The sequence below is a fragment of the Saccopteryx bilineata genome, chromosome 6 (genome assembly GCF_036850765.1).
Source record: "Saccopteryx bilineata isolate mSacBil1 chromosome 6, mSacBil1_pri_phased_curated, whole genome shotgun sequence".
NCBI lineage: Eukaryota > Metazoa > Chordata > Mammalia > Chiroptera > Emballonuridae > Saccopteryx > Saccopteryx bilineata.
Window position 1 is genome coordinate 13,097,560 of NC_089495.1, and position 19,651 is coordinate 13,117,210.

The window sequence follows — 19,651 nt, forward strand, 5'->3', positions numbered from 1 at the left end:
GTTATGGTCCTTTTGTTTCAGAGAACGGTGTATAATTATAACAGTATCATTTTCCTTTGTTTGTGAACTTTACCAGAAAATAACATGCTTAAAAATTTTACTACAAAGAATACTTTAATATAAAGAATACAAAGACTATGGTGTTTTAGAGAGAGAGAGAGAGAGAGATATGAGAAGCATCAACTCACAGTTGTGGCACTTTGGTTGTTCATTGATTACTTCTCATACGTGCCTTGATGGGGGGGAGCTACAGCTGAGCCAGTGACTCCTTGCTCAAGTCAGCGATCTTGGGATCATGTCGATGATCCCATGCTCAAACCAGTGTCCCCACGCTCAATCTAGTGGGCCTGCACTCAAGCCAGCGACCTCGGGGTTTCAAACCTGGGCCCTCAATGTCCCAGGTCTATGCTCTACCCACTGCACCACCACCGGTCAGGCAAGTGGTTTTTATTGTGACTCTCGCCATCTTTGGAAAGCTTCCATTTCAGAAGTTTCTGATTTGGTTCCCTTTCTTGGAGACCCCTGCCTGGGGACCTTCTGCACGCACGCTAGCAGTCTCTGTCCTGCAGCCGCAGCCCACGGGGCTGCCGTCACCAGCGGTGCGCTGTGTCGCTGCTCAGGCTCAGAGCATCCCCTAGTCACAGAATGCCCAGCTGGCTGACTGACCATCTCTTCCTTACATTTCACGGTTTATCATATAAGTCGTATTTTAGTATGTTCCTATAGAATGCCTTCAGTTCGTGATGCTGTTTGGTCAGTGGTTTGGTTTGAGGTTTTTACCTAACAGCTCTTCGGATAGTGCAGGGACCAACGAGGGGACGCATCTGGTGGCGGGCAAGCTGTCCTACATCACCTTGGAGTTCAGACTCCGTCTCCCGCTACCATGATTCGTATAGACTTAAACGTGTCAACTGAGTTTGCTCACATGCCCAAGTGCAATATTTAGTTTCTTTTTCAATATTAAACATGATTTTTTTTTACAACAAATACATGCTCAGGAAAACCATCACAAAACCACACACTCAGATAAATTATCTAAAAACACAGCTAATTTATCTCCCAATACCAATTCTAAAATCAAGGTCTTCAGACCTTTGACCATGCATGTGGCTCCCTAAATTCTAGGACAAATCATTCCATCATCATACATTATTCTATCGTCATCTCTATACTTTGAAAAGAACCAAAATGCACACTTGTAAATGAGATCTTATCAATCTCACTGAAATTTAGGACTGCAATGTTTCTCCAGTTACTTGAAAATTCATAGCATAGATCACTAAAAGTTGCTAATTATGAGACCTGTTAATTTACAACCAGTTCCTCTCATAATTGTACCGCTACAATTTATCCATTCCTAATTCAATTCAATTTCAACTACGGGATTCTGAATTTGAGGTAGCTTCACAGAAGTTCTATTGCTATGAACGTAGCACGATTCAGAGTACAAGATGGAGTTCCAGATTAGAAAATACATAGTATCAGTTACACCCTTTTCCTCCCTTGACACACAAATTAAAAAGAATAAGTCATCCATTTCTTTAGTGATAGAAATACAGTTCTTTTGTGAGCATAGACACAATACACGGAATCTGCTTCTTTGCATGAAAAGTAGACTCCAAGGAGAAGGACTCAAATTCTGTTGCTACCTTCCTGTTGACCCGCGTGAGGATGTGCATGACCTCTAGCTTGTGAGCGTACAGTTTCAGCATAGCACAGAGTGACTGAATGAACCAGGATCCATCCTTCGAGTTTCGCCAGGAATAGTAACCTACAAGGCAAAACGTAACCAAAATTATCACGGATATCTGATTATAAATTACTACATAACCCCAAAGGTAAAACACACACAAACTTCCACAACCATACAAAGAGAAAAAGAAGGGAGTAAGGGAGCGGCACCTTTGGTTTCAGGGACACGAGCCCGGAGGGAGGAAACCAAACACGTGTGCTGTGCATAGACCGCTGCTTTTGACAAGGAAAAAAAAGAGCTGTGGACGAACCTCTCCACTGAATTCCTGAATAGTTCTACTTTCTGCCGTTCTTCCCAAAGGGGAAGAACGGGTAAACATGAAGACGAAGAAGCAAAGGATCATTAAAGTAGCATGGTGCCGGCCCCAGTGAGGTGGCTCAGTTGATTAAGCATCCAGAGGTCATGGGTTCGATCCTCCATCAGGGCACGTACGGGAAGCAATCAATGAGTGCACAACCGCATGGACACCTACGTGAAACACACTGACGCTTCTCTCTCCCTCTCCATGCCCCACCCTCTCCCTCTCTCTCTCAAATCAATGGAAAATTAAAAAAAAAAAGTAGCATGGTGTTATAACTGGATTGGTTATTGCAGAAATAAATTGCTTATGTATGCACATACATTAATTGTCCTAGATTTGTCAACAGGGCAACTGAATAAAGTATACTGAACACATTACGGAGCACTCAAGTCCATAGTGTATTTATTGTACTTTCGTCAGATTAACTATTGGATCCATGGCTTTTAATTTACAAGTACTTTACCTGGAAAGATGCCTGGAGGTTTAAAAAAAATCATACTGAGCATATCTGAAAATGTAACAATGTTTTAAAAAATGCATTTGTCCTATATCTCCAAACTTGGTAACTCTATCCTGAGTTAGTTGTGCAATAAATAAATAACTGCAGACTCAATAGTTATTTACATATGTACAACACAAACACAAGAGTGGAGGCCAACAGCCTAGTCGCATCTCATTTTTTACTTTATTTCTTTCTCCTTGTTCCACTTCTCCCCTCTCATGTACTATTCACATTTCTCTTCGTTATCTCCCATCTTCTGGAAAACATGCGTCTCCCCGAGTCCCAGAAGGAGGGTAAGCTCTGAGTTGGCCTATATTACAGTCTAGTATCCTACACGGTATTGAGTTCATGAATGACACTGTGTAAGACGCTTTCTTATGTATGCATATTTTCTAGCCAAACTTGGCCAAAAAGCACTTTTTGAGATCTCACTGATGAAGGTACCCTAAAATATAGACAAGTTAGCTATGTTTTATGGATTTCAAAATCCTGACAGTCTTTGGAACACGTTCTACATTGTTTAGACTCTACATGTGACAGTCCCGATTTGTAACTCTCTTACCGGGGGCTGTGGAGTACGCGTACAGGAAGTCTGCCTCCACCGGGATCTTCTGACACGCCATGTCATCCTCAACGTTGCTGTCGGTCTCGACGCCGTTGTCTAGCTCTGTACCTCGGCAGGCCTACAGGTTAGAAATTACACTTATTTTTTAAAAAATGCGTACACAACGATTTCTAAGAAACGTAAAGGCCACGTAAAAGTTGATGTTAATCATGCAAAAACTTTTTGATCTATATCTCCTGGTAATAGTTGAAATGAATAGCTTCAGGAACTAGTTCAGTAGCTTCAGGAAAAAGTCCTCTGGATAAGCCACAAGTGAGTGAGTTCATCTCCAATACATCTCCATCATCAACCTGCTCATATATATTACCTGAATAATGAAAAGTTTGGGCTTTCCCGTTAGACTTCGGCAACAATCCCCTCTGAAAAAACTTGTTAATTTCCTCAGGTCAACCGGTCCATTTGTTCCAAAAATTACTCCTTCTTCACCATGGCTTAGAAGCACGCAAATAAAACTGCTCCTTTTGCTATGATCTTCTTTAGCAACTGAAAAAGTGTTTACAAATAAAAAAAATAAAAATAAACAGGCAAAAAAATACCCAACACAACTTTATTGAACCATCTTCTATACATTATATGGAAATAAGATGGAGAAACCTGAGAACAGGCCCTGGCTGGTTGGCTCAGTGGTAGAGCGTCAGCCTGGCGTGCGGAAGTCCTGGGTTCGATTCCCGGCCAGGGCACACAGGAGAGGCGCCCATCTGCTTCTCCACCCCTCCCCCTCTCCTTCCTCTCTGTCTCTCTCTTCCCCTCCCGTAGCCGAGGCTCCACTGGAGCAAAGATGGCCCAGGCGCTGGGGATGGCTCCATGGCCTCTGCCTCAGGCGCTAGAGTGGCTCTGGTCGCGGCAGAGCGACATCCCGGATGGGCAGAGCATCACCCCCTGGTGGGTGTGCCAGGTGGATCCCGGTCGGGTGCATGCAGGAGTCTGTCTGACTGCCTCCCTGTTTCCAGCTTCAGAAAAATACAAAAAAAAAAAAAAAAAAGGAAACCTGAGAACAGAACTAAGAGATCAATCACTAAACCCAACCTGGGGCAGAGCAACATACAGTACTTCAAACCCTTTCTAGAGTCGGCATGACTCACTTTTACCCTACTTACAAAAGCTACATGGAGTAGGGTTACATATAGTTCAACACTTCTTCCGCTTTTAGTGTATGCATAATTATAGCTACCCCTTGGGCAATAAAAGTGTCCTCGAACAAAACTGGCCAGTGAAGGTCGTTCTTTAGATTATTTCTTACCACTGCGCATCAGATCCACAATTTCTTCGCGTGTAAGATCGTTTTTGTTCCTGACTTCATAGTTCAAGTTCTTGAATGTTTCCCTGAGGGTTGCTGCATCTACATCCGTACCAGACCGAGATGCCATTCCTTGAAACAGAAAGAATTCCTTTTAATTGTATTTTTTTTAAAAATTTTATTTACTGATTTTAACCAGAGAGGAAAGGAGGGAGGGAGGGAGAGAAAGAAAGGAACATTGAGCTGTTCTTGTATGTGCCCTGACTGGGGATCGAACTGGCAACCTGTGCTTCGGGCAGATGCTCTAACTCAGTGGTCGGCAAACTCATTAGTCAACAGAGCCAAATATCAACAGTACAAGACTGAGATTTCTTTTGAGAGCCAAATATTTTAAACTTAAACTATATAGGTAGGGACATTCCTTATCGAGGTAGCTCCCGCACATGGTATTTTGTGGAAGAGCCGCATGTGGCTCGTGAGCTGCAGTTTGCCGACCAGGGCTCAAACTAATGGAGCTTTCTGGCCAGGGCTAATTGTATTTTTTTTTAAAAAAAGATTAACTGCTCTGAAACGAAATATTCAGTGATTCACACAATCCATAATAAATCTTTTCTTTCAAATGTTTAGAAAATTCAATTATTCTTATCACAGTGATACAAAGTCTTTTTAATTTCTTAGCATATAAGACACTTCATAACGTAAGCTATATCAGTGTACCATACTGTAAGCAATGCTGACGTACTACAGTCACAAGGCTATCTTTCAGAGCTGCTCAGAGGATGAAAAACAGAAACCACTTAACTGGCTAAAGAGAGGTTCAGTTAAATAAGTTATCATTCATTTATATAATGGAATACTATCTCGCCATTAAAATTTTTGTAGACAAAATTTTGCCATGGGAAATGGTCATTTGAAAAAATAAAAGACTAGAAAACAAGAGGATTCTTCTTCTAAGAAAAAGAATACATATCTAACAATACACGTATCTCACACATTCAGAGGAACTGCATTTCTTTGCTTTTAATTTCCCCACTATTTTAAGATACATCACTACTTTCACAATATCTTTTCAGAATAAAACAAAAACAAACCCACAAACCACTACCAACTGACACTGTTCACTGGTATTCTACTACAGTTCATCTCCGTTAACCCTTCCAACCACTTCGAGACAGTTACTATGATTGGCTTCCTTTGTACAGAGGTAGAGCAGGGAGCACAGAGAAGTTCAGGAACTTGTCCAAAGGAACAGAGCTAGTGTCAGACCTCCACCCCGGGGTGCTGGGCTTTCATCACTCCTTTCCGGTACCTGCCCCGTTACTGTAGAGCCTGGCTGTACCAGTACTCAGATTTAATAACGTTAGAAGTGTTGGGGACACACACCTTAGAACTGAGCAAACTTAAGATGCATGAATAGGAAAAAGAATAAATGTCTGTATCTCCAAAATAGTCATTATTTCTCAGCAGTGCGATCCAGAGTGATTTTATTTATTTATTTTATTTTTTTCATGTTTATTTCTAGGTTTGGTTTTATTGTTGTAGTGGTGGTAATCACCCCGTCTAGGTACAAAAACCAGAGACTTTGTTTGATTTATTCCTAGCACATATTAAGTGCTAAATAAATATGTTTCTGTTGAATGAATGGATGAATTTGTGCAGCCACAAAAATGTCACACAATGACAACCTGGCTTTCGTAAGTTAAGCAATGAATGGACCATTTTCCAGTTAGGACCCTGGAGGCCTGTGTGCGCACCACTGCTGGCCCAATTTACATTTTAAGTTTGCAGAGTTTATTACTGTAGTTCTGCAATCAAGGTGACTGACTTGTATGTCACCGGTCTCAGGGGTGCTCAGGAATGGAACTGTGCCAACCCAGAAACATCCCATGAGGCTGTTTCCTGGGAGACGCGCAGGAAGGGGCCTGACTGGGGTTCACGGGCTTGGGTTTGTGACCCGGATCTCTGCTGATTTTTGATGACTAAGCCTCCAACGTGGCATCTGGGCAGCGAACGCAGCTCTGCTGGGGTCAGGTGGACCCTCAGAACAAGTGGGCATGCCCTCACGTCACACTGGGATCTTTAGGCCACGTGGTTTATTTCCTGTGCATCGTGAACGTGCCGTCAGTCAACAGGCCTTTTCCCGCCTAGACCTTGCTGGGACTTTCGACTCTGCCTAGGAAGAGCATGGTCTCCGCGGCTCGGTCCACAATCGGGGGCAGGGAGGACCTGTTGAAGCAGACGCAGTGAGGGGAGCCATCGTTCGACCGGATAGTGAGCTTGGTGGCAGTGGCCGCTGCGGCCTCAGTATCTTCCTCGCTGACGTCAAGCACGGCCTTGTGGGCAGCTTTGGAAACTTGCAGGAAATCTCCCTTTTGATTTTATTTATTAATTGTTGGCTAACCTATCATTTCTAGAATTTCTATAATGGGCATATATTGTTTTTATTAAAATGTCCCCAGGTTTTACCATGGGACAGGCTGAGGACAGGCAGCTGGGTGACAAGGTGACTGAATTCTGGTCCTGGTTTGTGGGCACTCAGTATGAGGGCAGCAACCCCAGGCTGTCAGAGCTCGCTGTGAAAACCTGACTTTCCGATCTCAAAGCAGAAAAGCTCACTTGAAGGCTGAAGTCAGACTATCAGTCTATTTTTTTAGGGAAAGTGTGGAATGACAATATTTTTAAAGCACAGGTTCAATAGTATAAAACTCCACCAGAAGCAGGAATCACAACTAGCGACTGAGGTAGACTGAGGGCTAAAGGTGACATCTCTTATAGCCAATAAAGACTATAAATATGGTGCCATTCAGATTTAGACATCATTTTTATCCCCTTTCCTCACCCCTATAGCTAATCTTTTTTTTTTTTAACATTTATTTTATTGATTTTAGAGAGAGAAGAAGGGAGATAGACAGGAACTCGATCTGCTCTCGCACGTGCCCTGACTGGGGATCAAACCGGCAACCTCTGTGCTTTGCAAGGATGCTCTACCCATTGAGCTATCCAGTCAGGGCGCCTACAGCTAATCTAACACTGAATCCTGCCTCTCTTCCCGGTGTCATCTCGAGTCTTTCCATTTTCACCACACTTCGGTCTCCTAAATTGGATCTGCTGCTTCTGGTTGCTTCAAATAAAAATTTATTCTGATACGATTAATAAGTCAATCCAAAGAATTATCAGAGCATCAATTTAAAAGCAAAAAAAAAGCCCTGGCCGGTTGGCTCAGCGGTAGAGCGTCGGCCTAGCATGCGGAGGACCCGGGTTCGATTACCGGCCAGGGCACATAGGAGAAGCGCCCATTTGCTTCTCCACCCCTCCGCCGCGCTTTCCCTCTCTGTCTCTCTCTTCCCCTCCCGCAGCCAAGGCTCCATTGGAGCAAGGATGGCCCGGGCGCTGGGGATGGCTCTGTGGCCTCTGCCCCAGGCGCTAGAGTGGCTCTGGTCCCAACATGGCGACGCTCAGGATGGGCAGAGCATCGCCCCCTGGTGGGCAGAGCATCGCCCCTGGTGGGCGTGCCGGGTGGATCCCGGTCGGGCGCATGCGGGAGTCTGTCTGACTGTCTCTCCCTGTTTCCAGCTTCAGAAAAATGAAAAAAAAAAAAAAAACATAAATAAAAGCAAAAAAAAAAAAAAAAAGGGAAATGGCCAAAGTGTTCCTTCTTATGGTTAATTATGTAAACTAAGTGAATGGTATATTTAGGGTGTGGAATATTACATAATCATTAAAATAACATAGGAAAATTATATGGCAATTTAAAAAATGCTTATATTACATTAAGTGTAACAAGCAGAATACAATATTGCTTTGTGTATTATGAATGAAATTAATCTTTGAAAGAAACTGTCAAGGAAAATATATCAAGCATACATCAAGATGTTAGTGAGCCTTTTAGGATTGTGAGGGATTTTGCTTTTACAATATATCTCTAAAAATCTTCTCCAAGGTACTATTATATAGATTCAGTCATACACAGCAGAGACCGGGAAGGGAACTTGGTGATTATGCCATGGTGAACCTAAAAGAGGTTTCAGTAGAGTATCAGATGTGCTCAACAGGGAGAATGGGCTTCAGACGGTTGGAAGGAAGTGAAGATGGCAAGCTTATAGTAGGAGTTTTCAAAATTTATTGCAGGAGACAAAAATCAGATCAAAGCTGAAGAGGAAGATGGGTAAAAGAGAGGTCTCTCTAAGCTGGGGAGTCTGTCATTTTTGCAAGGAAGAGAAAATGGTCAATACAGCAATGACGACAGGATGTGGGGTGCCCAGAGGTGGGCTCAGAGCTCGCCGGAGTCAGGCACACCAAGGCTCAGGCCAGCTCTGCTGCTGACTTATCTGGGGGACTCTGCTGCGAGTCGAATCTTTTGGCATCTAAGCGTGATTACTCTTCAGGGTTGTAAAAATCAGATGAGACAATAGCTGTGATGTACCTTGCAGTTCCTGGTAAGGAAAAATACTACTCCTTCCTATCTGCTGTGGTCCTTTCCTTAGTATAAAAGAGGGGGAAGAAGGATAAAGAAACAAGGGTCCCAGAGAAGTCCTGCTCACTCTCCACTTCCCGCTGTTCTGTGTCATAGTGTAATAACATCGATATTAGTTTTTATATTATACCAAACATAAACGGTACAAATATTTGAAGAGTGAAAAATTATGTTATGATACATACCAGTACTTTTATGGAAGTTCTTATTATTGATTATTAGGCATAAGCCCATTTCAGGATAATTCATATTGTAACTGCTGTCCAAGGATATTCCAGAGTCCATTGACTTGCTGCCATGCAGGAGCTTTCTGTTTGGAAATCAAACAACAGTTTACAAAGGCAGAAATTACCAATGTGCTGTTCTCACTAACAGAACTTTATAACACGTTAGCACAACTAACATCTGGTGAATCCATCTCACAAATACGAAGTGACCACTGGGAGGCTGAGTGCACGCCGGCAGTCACGCAGACACCGAGTCAGAGCCAGCGCCGAAAGCACACGCCGGCCTTCAGAGCACAGGCTCTTCATCTCTACACTTTGTTCTCCTCTGAGTCTTATTAAAATTTCACCAAATACATTTTATACTTAAAAAACATCTTGTGATTCTGAGAAATATTTTATTTTCAAGAATAACGCCTTAAAAACTATCCTGAAATGATAAGAAGCCAACAAAAGGCAAATATGACTCAAGCACAATAGTATCTGAATTCCTTACATTGTTTCTTAAAAACCACGAGCTGGAAAAATTAATAGTTTATTAATACATAGACTCACTATTGTATATAATTGAAAATTCTTGTATGAAGGTCTCTTATCCAGAAACCTCTGCTGTCTAGACCAGGGCAGTAACATTCTCCTCCAAAGGGCCAGATACTAAGCACTTGAGGCTTGCAGGCCCCTCGGGTCGGCGGCAGCCACTCCATTCTGCTGCTGAGAGCGACCCAGGGCACCACTGGGAAGAAAGGGTGTAGCTACGGAACTCGACCACCGTGGAACGCAAGCCTGACCCTGCTCCAGACCGAGCATCAGGAAGTAACAGGTCTGGGTCTACCGTCCAGGTAGTCGTGCAAGCCTGACCCTGCTCCAGACCGAGCATCAGGAAGTAACAGGTCTGGGTCTACCGTCCAGGTAGTCGTGCAAGCCTGACCCTGCTCCAGACCGAGCATCAGGAAGTAACAGGTCTGGATCTACCGTCCAGGTAGTCGTGCAAGCCTGACCCTGCTCCAGACCGAGTATCAGGAAGTAACAGGTCTGGGTCTACCGTCCAGGTAGTCGTGCAAGCCTGACCCTGCTCCAGACCGAGCATCAGGAAGTAACAGGTGTGGGTCTACCGTCCAGGTAGTCGTGCAAGCCTGACCCTGCTCCAGACCGAGCATCAGGAAGTAACAGGTCTGGGTCTACCGTCCAGGTAGTCGTGCACTATCTGCAAGCATTTCACATTATACACAGTTCTAAAATAAAAAATGTTGGAAAAAGATTAGAACAGTAAATTAAAGAAGTCAATGTCAGAAACAAGCTATTGTACTTTACTAAAAGTGTAGATCAGCACATTTTACAGATGAAAACTCTGAAAGTTTGTTGAAGGTCACACAGATAACGGATCACAGAGCTACTAATTCTCCACCACCTCCTGCGGCCTCCTTAGACGCGCCTCTACAGGCAATAACAAAATAGCCAGACCGGAGGGGCCCCAGAAGGCCTAGGAACATGATGATAACTTATCACAGCGTCAAAACAGGCCTAAAGCTATTTTGGGCTTTAATGCAACTTGCTATTAAATTATGTTCTGTATGATATGAAAAGGTAAGAAAATGTGTAAATCACTTTAAATGGATTAAAAAAAAGCCCCTCTAAAATGAGATCGTATTTGAGGGTTTAATTTCTAGGAAAATTCCTTTGCTAAACAATCATAGCTAAATTCGTACTGGTAACCTGTTAACAGCACTGCTGAAATACCTCTCTTCGGTACTAGTACTAGTCTGTAGTCCCCTGGACGGTCCTGAATAATAACACCAGGTCTCTGAAATAAACTTCTAGAATTAAAAGTATCACAAGAGATCCCAAATGGATAATAACAGACAGGAATTAAATTAAGAGTGTTTGAGTTTTATCTTTTTCCTCTCTCTATCTCCTGGTTGTTGCAAGCATCAATACACAAAATATTCCAAACAGAAAGAATGAGAAAATAAAGGGTAAAAAACAATCCATAACCAGGCATTTTGTTCCCAGACTGAGCACTAGCATTTCATTTTAATCTTAAAACATTAATAAACAAGAGGCAAAACAAAACAAAAAACCCCTAAAAAACCCCAAACACAAAACCCCTCTCTTCCGGCCGGGCAATCTGGGGAGCACCCAGACTACCAAGTCCCACCCCTGGCGTGCAGCCCTCTGCTTCCAGGACGGGGTTCCCTAGTATGGGCCAGGCCCTCCCTCACTCTTACCCACAGGTCTGTGAAATCTTTATTTTACAGATGAGATTCGGAGGGCACAGGTTAACATGGGTAAAGCCACACAGTTGTGGAGGTAGAAAGTCAACTGGGTCTCTCTGCTTCCCCACCCCCGAGTTTGCTGTACCACCACCGTCTTTCCCTGATTATATGAGGATGCCATTTAAATACTCACGTTTCTGAATTTTTAATGGACTTTGAATCCACTGAGTTTCCAGTGTCCTCCATGGATACTTTAACTAGAATATAAAGAAAGCAAAGTTAGTCAGAATCAGTCACTATAAGATCACTGCATCGCCTGACCAGGCGGTGACGCAGTGGATGGAGCGTCGGACTAGGATGCGGAGGACCCAGGTTCGAGACCCTGAGGTCGCCAGCTTGAACGCGGACTCATCTGGTTTGAGCAAAGCTCACCAACTTGGGCCCAAGGTCGCTGGCTCGAGCAAGGGGTTACTCGGTCTGCTGTAGCCCCAAGGTCAAGGAACATATGAGAAAGCAATCAATGAACAACTAAGGTGTCACAATGAAAAACTAATGATTGATGCTTCTCATCTCTCTCTCCCCTTCCTGTCTGTCTGTCCCTATCTATACCTCTGACTCTGTCTCTGTAAAAAAAAAAAAAAAATCACTGCATTATATTAGTTATTCCAAAGATTATTTCTGCTAATTAATACATGACATGGACGATTTCAAATTAAGTGGCCACTCCTACCTCTGCTCCACCTGTACTGTTCCAGGTCTCTGTGAGTCAAGCCTGAGAAGAATCCTTTGTCAAGGTGTGTGCAATGTATCCCTAGCCCATCTCTCTCTTTCTTTTTAAACACAGGACAAATAATTACAGGTGGATAATAAGATGACAGGGGCTCTGAAGAAAATAAAATAGGGCAAAGTAAAAGAGAGCCTGGGAGTGTGAGCTACTTCCGCTATGGTGGTTGGGGAAGTCATCTCTGAGGTGACATTTACATGGAGAGCTAAGCTACCAACAGGGGCTGTCCTTGTTGGGGGAAGGACCAGCAAGTGCAAAGGTCCTGAAAGAGGCTGGCGCATTCATGATGCAGAAAGACCAGTTTAGCTAGAGCATGGTAAAGGAAAAGAAGGCATAAACGGAGACTAAGCAGGAAAGGTAAGATCCCGCAGGACCTTAAGGAGCCAAGGGAAGCTTCAGTTCTGTCCTAAGGGCAAGGAGAAACCAGGGGAGTGTTTTAAGCAGAAGAGACACAGCATGTTTTAAAAGGAACACTCTGGCTGCTGAATGGAGGAGAAGCAACTGTAAGAGGTGGGAGTAGGCCCTGGTCAGTTAGCTCAGTTGGTTAGAGAGTCGTCCTGAACCACCGAGACTGCAGGTTTGATCCTAATCGGGGCACATGTAGGAAGCAATGAACGCACAACTAAGTGGAACAACAAATGAATGCTTCTCTATCTCTATCTATCTCTTTAAAATCAATCAATAAAAAAAAGTTACTAGAGGCTGAAACTCAGGGAGAGGCCTGGAGAAATCCTGGGCACTCTGGTAGTTAGAGGGTTACTAGAAGAGGCAGGGCCAGCAGGAGACTACAGAGAGGCGAGGGAAGGGGGGGTCAGGTGAATGGCAGACACCACAGCACGCAGAAGTCTTTCAGAAGCGTTCACTCTTTCAAGGCTTGCTACTAGGTCAATTCAGAAGAGGACAGAAGAACATTGACTTAAGGGCATCAGTAGAGTGAGGACTGTCAGGGAAAACTGTCTGAGACTTAGAAATGGGCACAAGAAATTACTTGATATAATTTCAGTGCAGTGCTGGGCATTGTCTACAGCAGTGGTCCCCAACTACTGGGCCGCGGACCGGTATTGGTCCGTGGGCCATTTGGTACCGGTTCCACAGAGAAAGAATAAATAACTTACATTATTTTCATTTTATTTATATTTAAGTCTGAACGATGTTTTATGTTTAAAAAATGACCAGATTCCCTCTGTTATATCCGTCTAAGACTCACTCTTGACGCTTGTCTCGTAAGTTCGACAATTATATTTAAAAATACCAGTTTTTACGCCAGTCGCATAATTTTATTTTGTGCGTTTATCCGTCCCACCCTAAAGGCTGGTCTGTGAAAATATATTCTGACATTAAACCGGTCCGTGGCCCAAAAAAGGTTGGGGGCCACTGGTCTACAGGATGCTCAAGAATTATCTGATTTTATAGGGTGTCCTATCTCTACTTCTTGATATTAGAAATGATAGTTTTGTTTCAGTGAGGTAGATGGTGGTTAAAATTTAAAAAAACAAAACAAAAAAACCCCCTCATGAGTCCTTTCAGAATTGGATTTAAAATAGTTATCTTATTATTTGATAAAGATTTCTCAGGAACTAATACTGTAACGTATTTTGTTCCTTCATTGTTAGTATCTGAATAATCAGATATTGCAACAGTATCAGTTGACCTTCATATCCTATTAAAAATTATACAGTGATAGGGCCCTGGCCGGTTGGCTCAGCGGTAGAGCGTCGGCCTAGCGTGCGGAGGACCCGGGTTCGATTCCCGGCCAGGGCACATAGGAGAAGCGCCCATTTGCTTCTCCACCCCTCCGCCGCGCTTTCCTCTCTGTCTCTCTCTTCCCCTCCCGCAGCCGAGGCTCCATTGGAGCAGAGATGGCCCGGGCGCTGGGGATGGCTCTGTGGCCTCTGCCTCAGGTGCTAGAGTGGCTCTGGTCGCAATATGGCGACGCCCAGGATGGGCAGAGCATCGCCCCCTGGTGGGCAGAGCGTCGCCCCTGGTGGGCGTGCCGGGTGGATCCCGGTCGGGCGCATGCGGGAGTCTGTCTGACTGTCTCTCCCTGTTTCCAGCTTCAGAAAAATGAAAAAAAAAAAAAAAAATTATACAGTGATAAATAAAAGGCTCCCTGTGTCAGATATGTACACATTTGCTCTGGCTGTCACCATCTGCTCTTCCCACACGAAAGCACCAGCTCCACACTCGGCAGCGGAGTCTTGCCTCTTGCAGAACCCGGGGCGAGGCTGAGCATTACCTCACATCCATTAGCTAGTGCCTGGCTGCCTACATCCCCTGTCTGGGGAGCGTGAGCTCATCTTAGAAGGATAAGAAACGATCCCCCAAGGGAAAATTTAATGTCCTAAATGATGGTTGGAGTTTAAGTTCTTAGAACATTTTCAGTTGACAAAACATAAGTGGGGAAATTTACAATAGAGGTTTAAAAAAATATCTTGGCACAGCGATGGCTTAACACTATTTGTTTCTTACTGTACTAAAGTATGTAATTATTTCCATCAATGCAGGATGTTGATGATAACAAATAAGTCACAGAGTTAAGGCTGAGGAATAAAAATTAATTTCTAAAACTGGAATTTTGACATCAAGTTATAAAGTATACAAAAGAATCCCAAACCAAATGAAAAACCCTGGTATTAAACATGAATAGTTTGAAAGTGTGCTGATGGTAGAGATTTCAAAATGAGATACTAAATCAGTACAACCAGTTTGAGAGGTTCCTATGTAGCTAATCTGTCACCAGGCAGTAGGCTGTTCACAGTCCCTGGTCTCTGCCCTCAAGGGTTTTAAATCTCAAAATGAGCCATAAAAACAAATATTGCTCAGTTTGGAATCATCGCCATGCATATGGATATCAAAACAACAACAACAACATAGGATTTACTGAAACTGGCTAGCCAAAGGCCAAAAATTCATAATGCTATACGTGACTTAAGTGTTGTGTACAAAGTGTTACATAATAACATAACAGTTCCTCTTCCTGTTGGCTCATATGGGCAAGAATCAGGTGAAAGATACTTTTATGCATATATGTATTATTTATTTATTTTTGGTTAGTCTTTCCAACTATGCTAAGGCATAATGATCCGCAGAGATAGTTCAGTTGACTGAGGCTTAGAGCAGTTAATAACTTGTAAGTGGCCGAGCCCAGATCCAAACTAGGATCCGTCTGCCTCGGGAGGGCAGACGCCCCCTTTTCTACACAGCTTCATAATACAGAGGCAGGGCGACACTATCGTTATCTTTAGGGAAGGAAGCAAAAATCCACAACCTAAAAGCTTTACTGAAGATGAGACAAAGAGCATAAATAACATGATAGAAAACAGCTGCAGAGATATGGAAAGAGTATAAAGCAGATTTACTCTGAGCAATGAAAAAAACAGAAATGATGCTTATGGTGTTTCTGACACCTCTGGGTAATTTATCAATACTTCCAAAAGTAAAATAACTAGTTTCATGTTAAGCAGTCAGTACAAGTCATCCAGACATGTTTTAAACTATTTGCCTCTACAGAAAAAAAAAAAAAAAAGTCTTTCCAGTGTGGCTTTTGGGAAGATGATATTTCTGCGAAAGAACTCGAAAACCTCACGACTGTTTTTATTAATTATCAGAGGACAGTCTCAAAAACAGTCACATTCCAGATTTAGTAACTGAAACAGAAAGAACATGCTTTTCTCAGTAGTTTGGATAAGATTTTTAGCTGTAATGGGCTAGAGGTTTTATGGAAACGTTTGTTCCCCATCTGGTCTCTGAATTTCTTTGGGGACTTATAAGAATTAGATTCAGTTGTGCCATACAGACAATACCCCAGGTGACAGACTAGAGTAACAGTGCTCCTCACTATTCAAAGCCATAAGCCTTGCAAGGAGTCTGTCTTTCCCTCCCCCGAGGTCCTAAGATAGTAGTATGATACACAGGTATCAGGCAGTAGTATGATACAAGGATCTTGGACACCCTTTATAAAAACCACAGATAACTATAAGGCCTCCTCCCTCCCACTGAGAACCACTCTTCTGTAGAAGCAGATTCAGGTTTACAACCACATGATTAAATAAATCCTGCCTGCCAGAGAAGGTTTGAAACTGAGAAAAGTTAGTGTCAGCAGTATTCATTCATTTGTCCCATAACTTACTGAATACCAACTGTGTGCACCCCTAGTGTATCAAGTAATGGAAGAGATAAAGACACCATCCCTATGAGGGACTTACACCAATGCCCACTGGTATTCAAAAGTGGCTAAACAAGGCAGAGGCCAGTCAGGCTTAGGGTTAAGTCTGCATCAGATGTTACCTTACTCTACCCTAATTCAGAAGCTCTATTAGCAATTTGAAGGTAAGAACAAACTAAGCAGAGAAGTCAGAAATTTACAAAGCATTGTCACACCCATCCTCATTTTATACTCAAAACAACCTCATGAGGTATGTATTTTACTCATGCCTAATTTATGAATGAGCTAGTAAGTGTAGCCCTTGGGACTCAGGTTGTCTGACTACAGAGGACCTATTCCTATTCATTGTTTCATTCCATTTGTATTTGTTAAATGTGTACAAAACAGTATCTAACGGTCTAAAAATTCTCACATCTTTTTCTAGGTCCACACTGGTGCTTTCCATCTTTGAGGCAGAGCTAAAAAAACTAACACTAGGCACCAGAATAGATTTAATGCCGTTCATGAAAATAAAGAATGCTTTCTAGCATTAGGAGGCATGAAGCTGTAGGAAGTTGTGTTAAATTAGGTTTGAAAGCAAAACAGCAAAGAAGCATTGTAAATATATGTATCAGAGGTCAGTCTTGTAAAATGGCAGGAGGCAAGGCCTTTTTTCAGGATAGCAAAAGCAAATCTGATATAAGTAGGTATAGCATTTCATCTCTTTTTTACTGTGAACAAGTTCTATTGCCAAACTCCAATAAACTGTTCATTTATTCATTCATTAAAACACACTGTAACTTTCAACAGCTTTTTGCAAGAGCAAAGAAAAACCAAAGTTCAAACATCAGGCTGTGATAGGAATAATTTAAGCTTTTTGTCAGAGATCAGGTACATATAACATTCAAAATGGCTGAGCACACTGATACATGCTGGTCTAACCTCTCTGCGAAGCACCTATTCCTATCTTGCAAACTCACATTGTTACAGCAACTCCACATTTCACCTCTACCATTCTTCTTTAATCCACATCTTCTAAGTTTAGTTTGCTAAGTAATCCTAAAGCAGGTTTATTTTTTCTGAAGAGGGCACTAATTCTATAGTATAGGCATTCCCTATGTCAGGCCCTGGGTATGGAGTAAAGCAGTAAGGAGCAAGAAGATAACAAGTCCTTCATGGAATCTGCTTACAAGCTAGCAGGAAAGACAGTAAACAAGTAACTGCAAAGGATATAACTTTATCCTTTCAGGAAATGACACATGCCAAGTAGGAAAAGTTAACTTTAAAGGGCTTAATGAAAAAAGTAACACAAGTAAGAGTTCTTCAAGCAAATGTCATGTGATGGAGGGAGAGAGGGAATGCAAGAGTGTTTAGGACAGAGAACAAGCTAAGTGGAAAGTGAAAAGGTGCCCTAAAAAATATCAGGCAGGGAAGGGACCAAGGAGCCAACCCGTGCTTGGCTTTGCTACCCATGATTAGGGACTGGGTTTACCATATGGGCAAAGGAACAGCTTCCTAGATGTTTAGTTTGTAAAGATCCCTCAGCCTGGGCTACGAAGATGGACTGGCCAGGGCAGAAAGTCTGGAAGTATGGAGACCAACAGGGAAGCTGCAGTAGCCAGGGGAGAGCCGAGGGAGGCTCAGGTCAGTGATGGAGAGAAATGGACAGATGAGTGGATATTTAGGAGCTCAGCGGTGGAAGGGGATTGGAGAGATAGTTGAGCTGATTGGTTCCTGGTTTGCAGGTTTGGGTGTCACAACTAAAGAAGCAGCTGCCTTGAGGGCAAGACACACTGAAAACAAGAGTGACAAGGATGAGAAAGGCACTCTTTTCAACATGGCCTGGAGGGGGAGGGGTGTTAAAGCAGCTCCCAGTTGACTTTGGCCTAGAGATACACAGTCACAGGGAAGAGCTGGAAGAATGTAAGAGGTCTGAAAAGGAACTGGCGTGTAATGCTTCAAGTTACTTCACTGAGAAACTGAGTCACACAGTCAACGCGAGAAAATAGAATCCCGAGACAGAGAAGGTAGCCGAGGCCAAACCTCATCCAATAATGGGAGGACCAGCGCCGAGGGACAGCGTCCCACCGACAGCACCACTCCCGCCGCCTGCCCTCCGGGCGTTGTTTCTCCCTTCCCGATCCAAATCTCAGACAGCGGTCCCGGCCACTCTCACTTCCCATGCATCTCGCTGCATCCTGCTCACGGGTTCGGCCTCCCGCTGCCCAGCCTCGGAACCCCGGCCCGGCCCAGCCCCCCGCGCCGTTCCCCACCGGGCTCCGCGCCCCGGCCCGGACCCCGCGCCCTCCACCACCGGGCTGCGCGCCCCGGCCCGGCCCCTCGCGCCCTTCCCCACCGGGCTGAGCGTCCCGGCCCGGACCCCGCGCCCTCCACCACCGGGCTGAGCGTCCCGGCCCGGCCCCTCGCGCCCTTCCCCACCGGGCTGCGCGCCCCGGCCCGGCCCCTCGCGCCCTTCCCCACCGGGCTGAGCGTCCCGGCCCGGCCCCTCGCGCCCTCCACCACCGGGCTGAGCGTCCCGGCCCGGCCCCTCGCGCCCTTCCCCACCGGGCTGCGCGCCCCGGCCCGGCCCCTCGCGCCCTTCCCCACCGGGCTGCGCGCCCCGGCCCGGACCCCGCGCCGTCCTCCACCGGGCTGCGCGCCCCGGCCCGGCCCCTCGCGCCCTTCCCCACCGGGCTGCACGCCCCGGCCCGGCCCTTCGCGCCCTTCCCCACCGGGCTGAGCGTCCCAGCCCGACCCCTCGCGTCCTTCCCACCCACCTGCGCGCCCCGACCCGGCCCCCCGCACCCTTCCCCACCGGGCTGCGCGCCCCGGGTCCAGTTTCCCGCTGCCGGGCCTCTCGGGCATCCGTCCGCTGTTCGGCCCCCGTCCCCCGGCCTCCGCCCCTCACCCCGTGCCCCCAGCCGGGACGTTCGCTCCGCGAGCTTCAATGCTCCTCCTCGCACCCCTCGTCGCGGTAAAACAAAGAATCCGCTGCCCGGACCGTGCCCATCCCCTCCGTCACCCGGGGTAGCGGCACGCCCGGGCGGTCTCTGGGGCGGGCGCTGGGCTGGGGAGGGTGGAGGCAGCGGGCCCAGGGCGGACGGCCGCGCGGCGAGGAGGGGCGCGGGCAGCACTCACCGCACAGCACCACACTGCCGACGCCCGCTCGCCCCGCTCCAAGACAGCTCGGGCTCTGCAGACCGCAGCCCGGAGAGCCCCAGCTGGCCCCGCCCCCTCAGCTCCGCGCTCCGCTCGGCGTCGACACGTCCTCGCGGCCTCGGCGCGCCCCGCCCCCGCCGCGCCCTCGTAGGTCTGCGCGCTCCGCGTCCCGCCCCCGCTGCGCCCTTGTAGCCCGCGCTCCGGACCCCGCCTTCACTGTGCGCTTAGCCCGCGC

The 19,651-nt window shown here is 45.4% G+C and overlaps 1 protein-coding gene across 2 annotated transcripts; it reads right to left on the bottom strand.

Moving 5' to 3' along the window:
* Positions 1-153: 153 nt before the first annotated feature.
* On the bottom strand, positions 154-19,533 carry CASP3 (caspase 3). Of its 2 annotated transcripts, none has more exons than XM_066235403.1 (7): positions 19,396-19,533; positions 11,523-11,586; positions 9,078-9,202; positions 4,422-4,550; positions 3,489-3,664; positions 3,119-3,239; positions 154-1,771 (listed from the first exon to the last, which is right to left on the bottom strand). In XM_066235403.1, the coding sequence occupies exons 2-7, from the start codon at positions 11,573-11,575 to the stop codon at positions 1,542-1,544; spliced, it is 834 nt and encodes a 277-aa protein (XP_066091500.1). In that variant the 5' UTR covers positions 11,576-11,586; positions 19,396-19,533; the 3' UTR covers positions 154-1,541. The 2 variants fall into 2 exon arrangements, with proteins under 2 accessions (XP_066091500.1, XP_066091501.1); XM_066235404.1 differs by lacking the exon at positions 19,396-19,533 and adding an exon at positions 19,166-19,226.
* Between the last annotated feature and the right edge of the window lie 118 nt (positions 19,534-19,651).

Coding starts and splice junctions, on each gene's coding strand:
- CASP3 (XM_066235403.1), bottom strand. CDS start 11,575: ATGGAGGACACTGGAAACTCAGTGGATTCAAAGTCCATTAAAAATTCA. Junction 3,665..4,421: donor TGTGGATCTGATGCGCAGTG/GTAAGAAATAAT, acceptor ACACTTTTTCAG/TTGCTAAAGAAGATCATAGC. Junction 3,240..3,488: donor CCAAACTTTTCATTATTCAG/GTAATATATATG, acceptor TCTAACCTGTAG/GCCTGCCGAGGTACAGAGCT.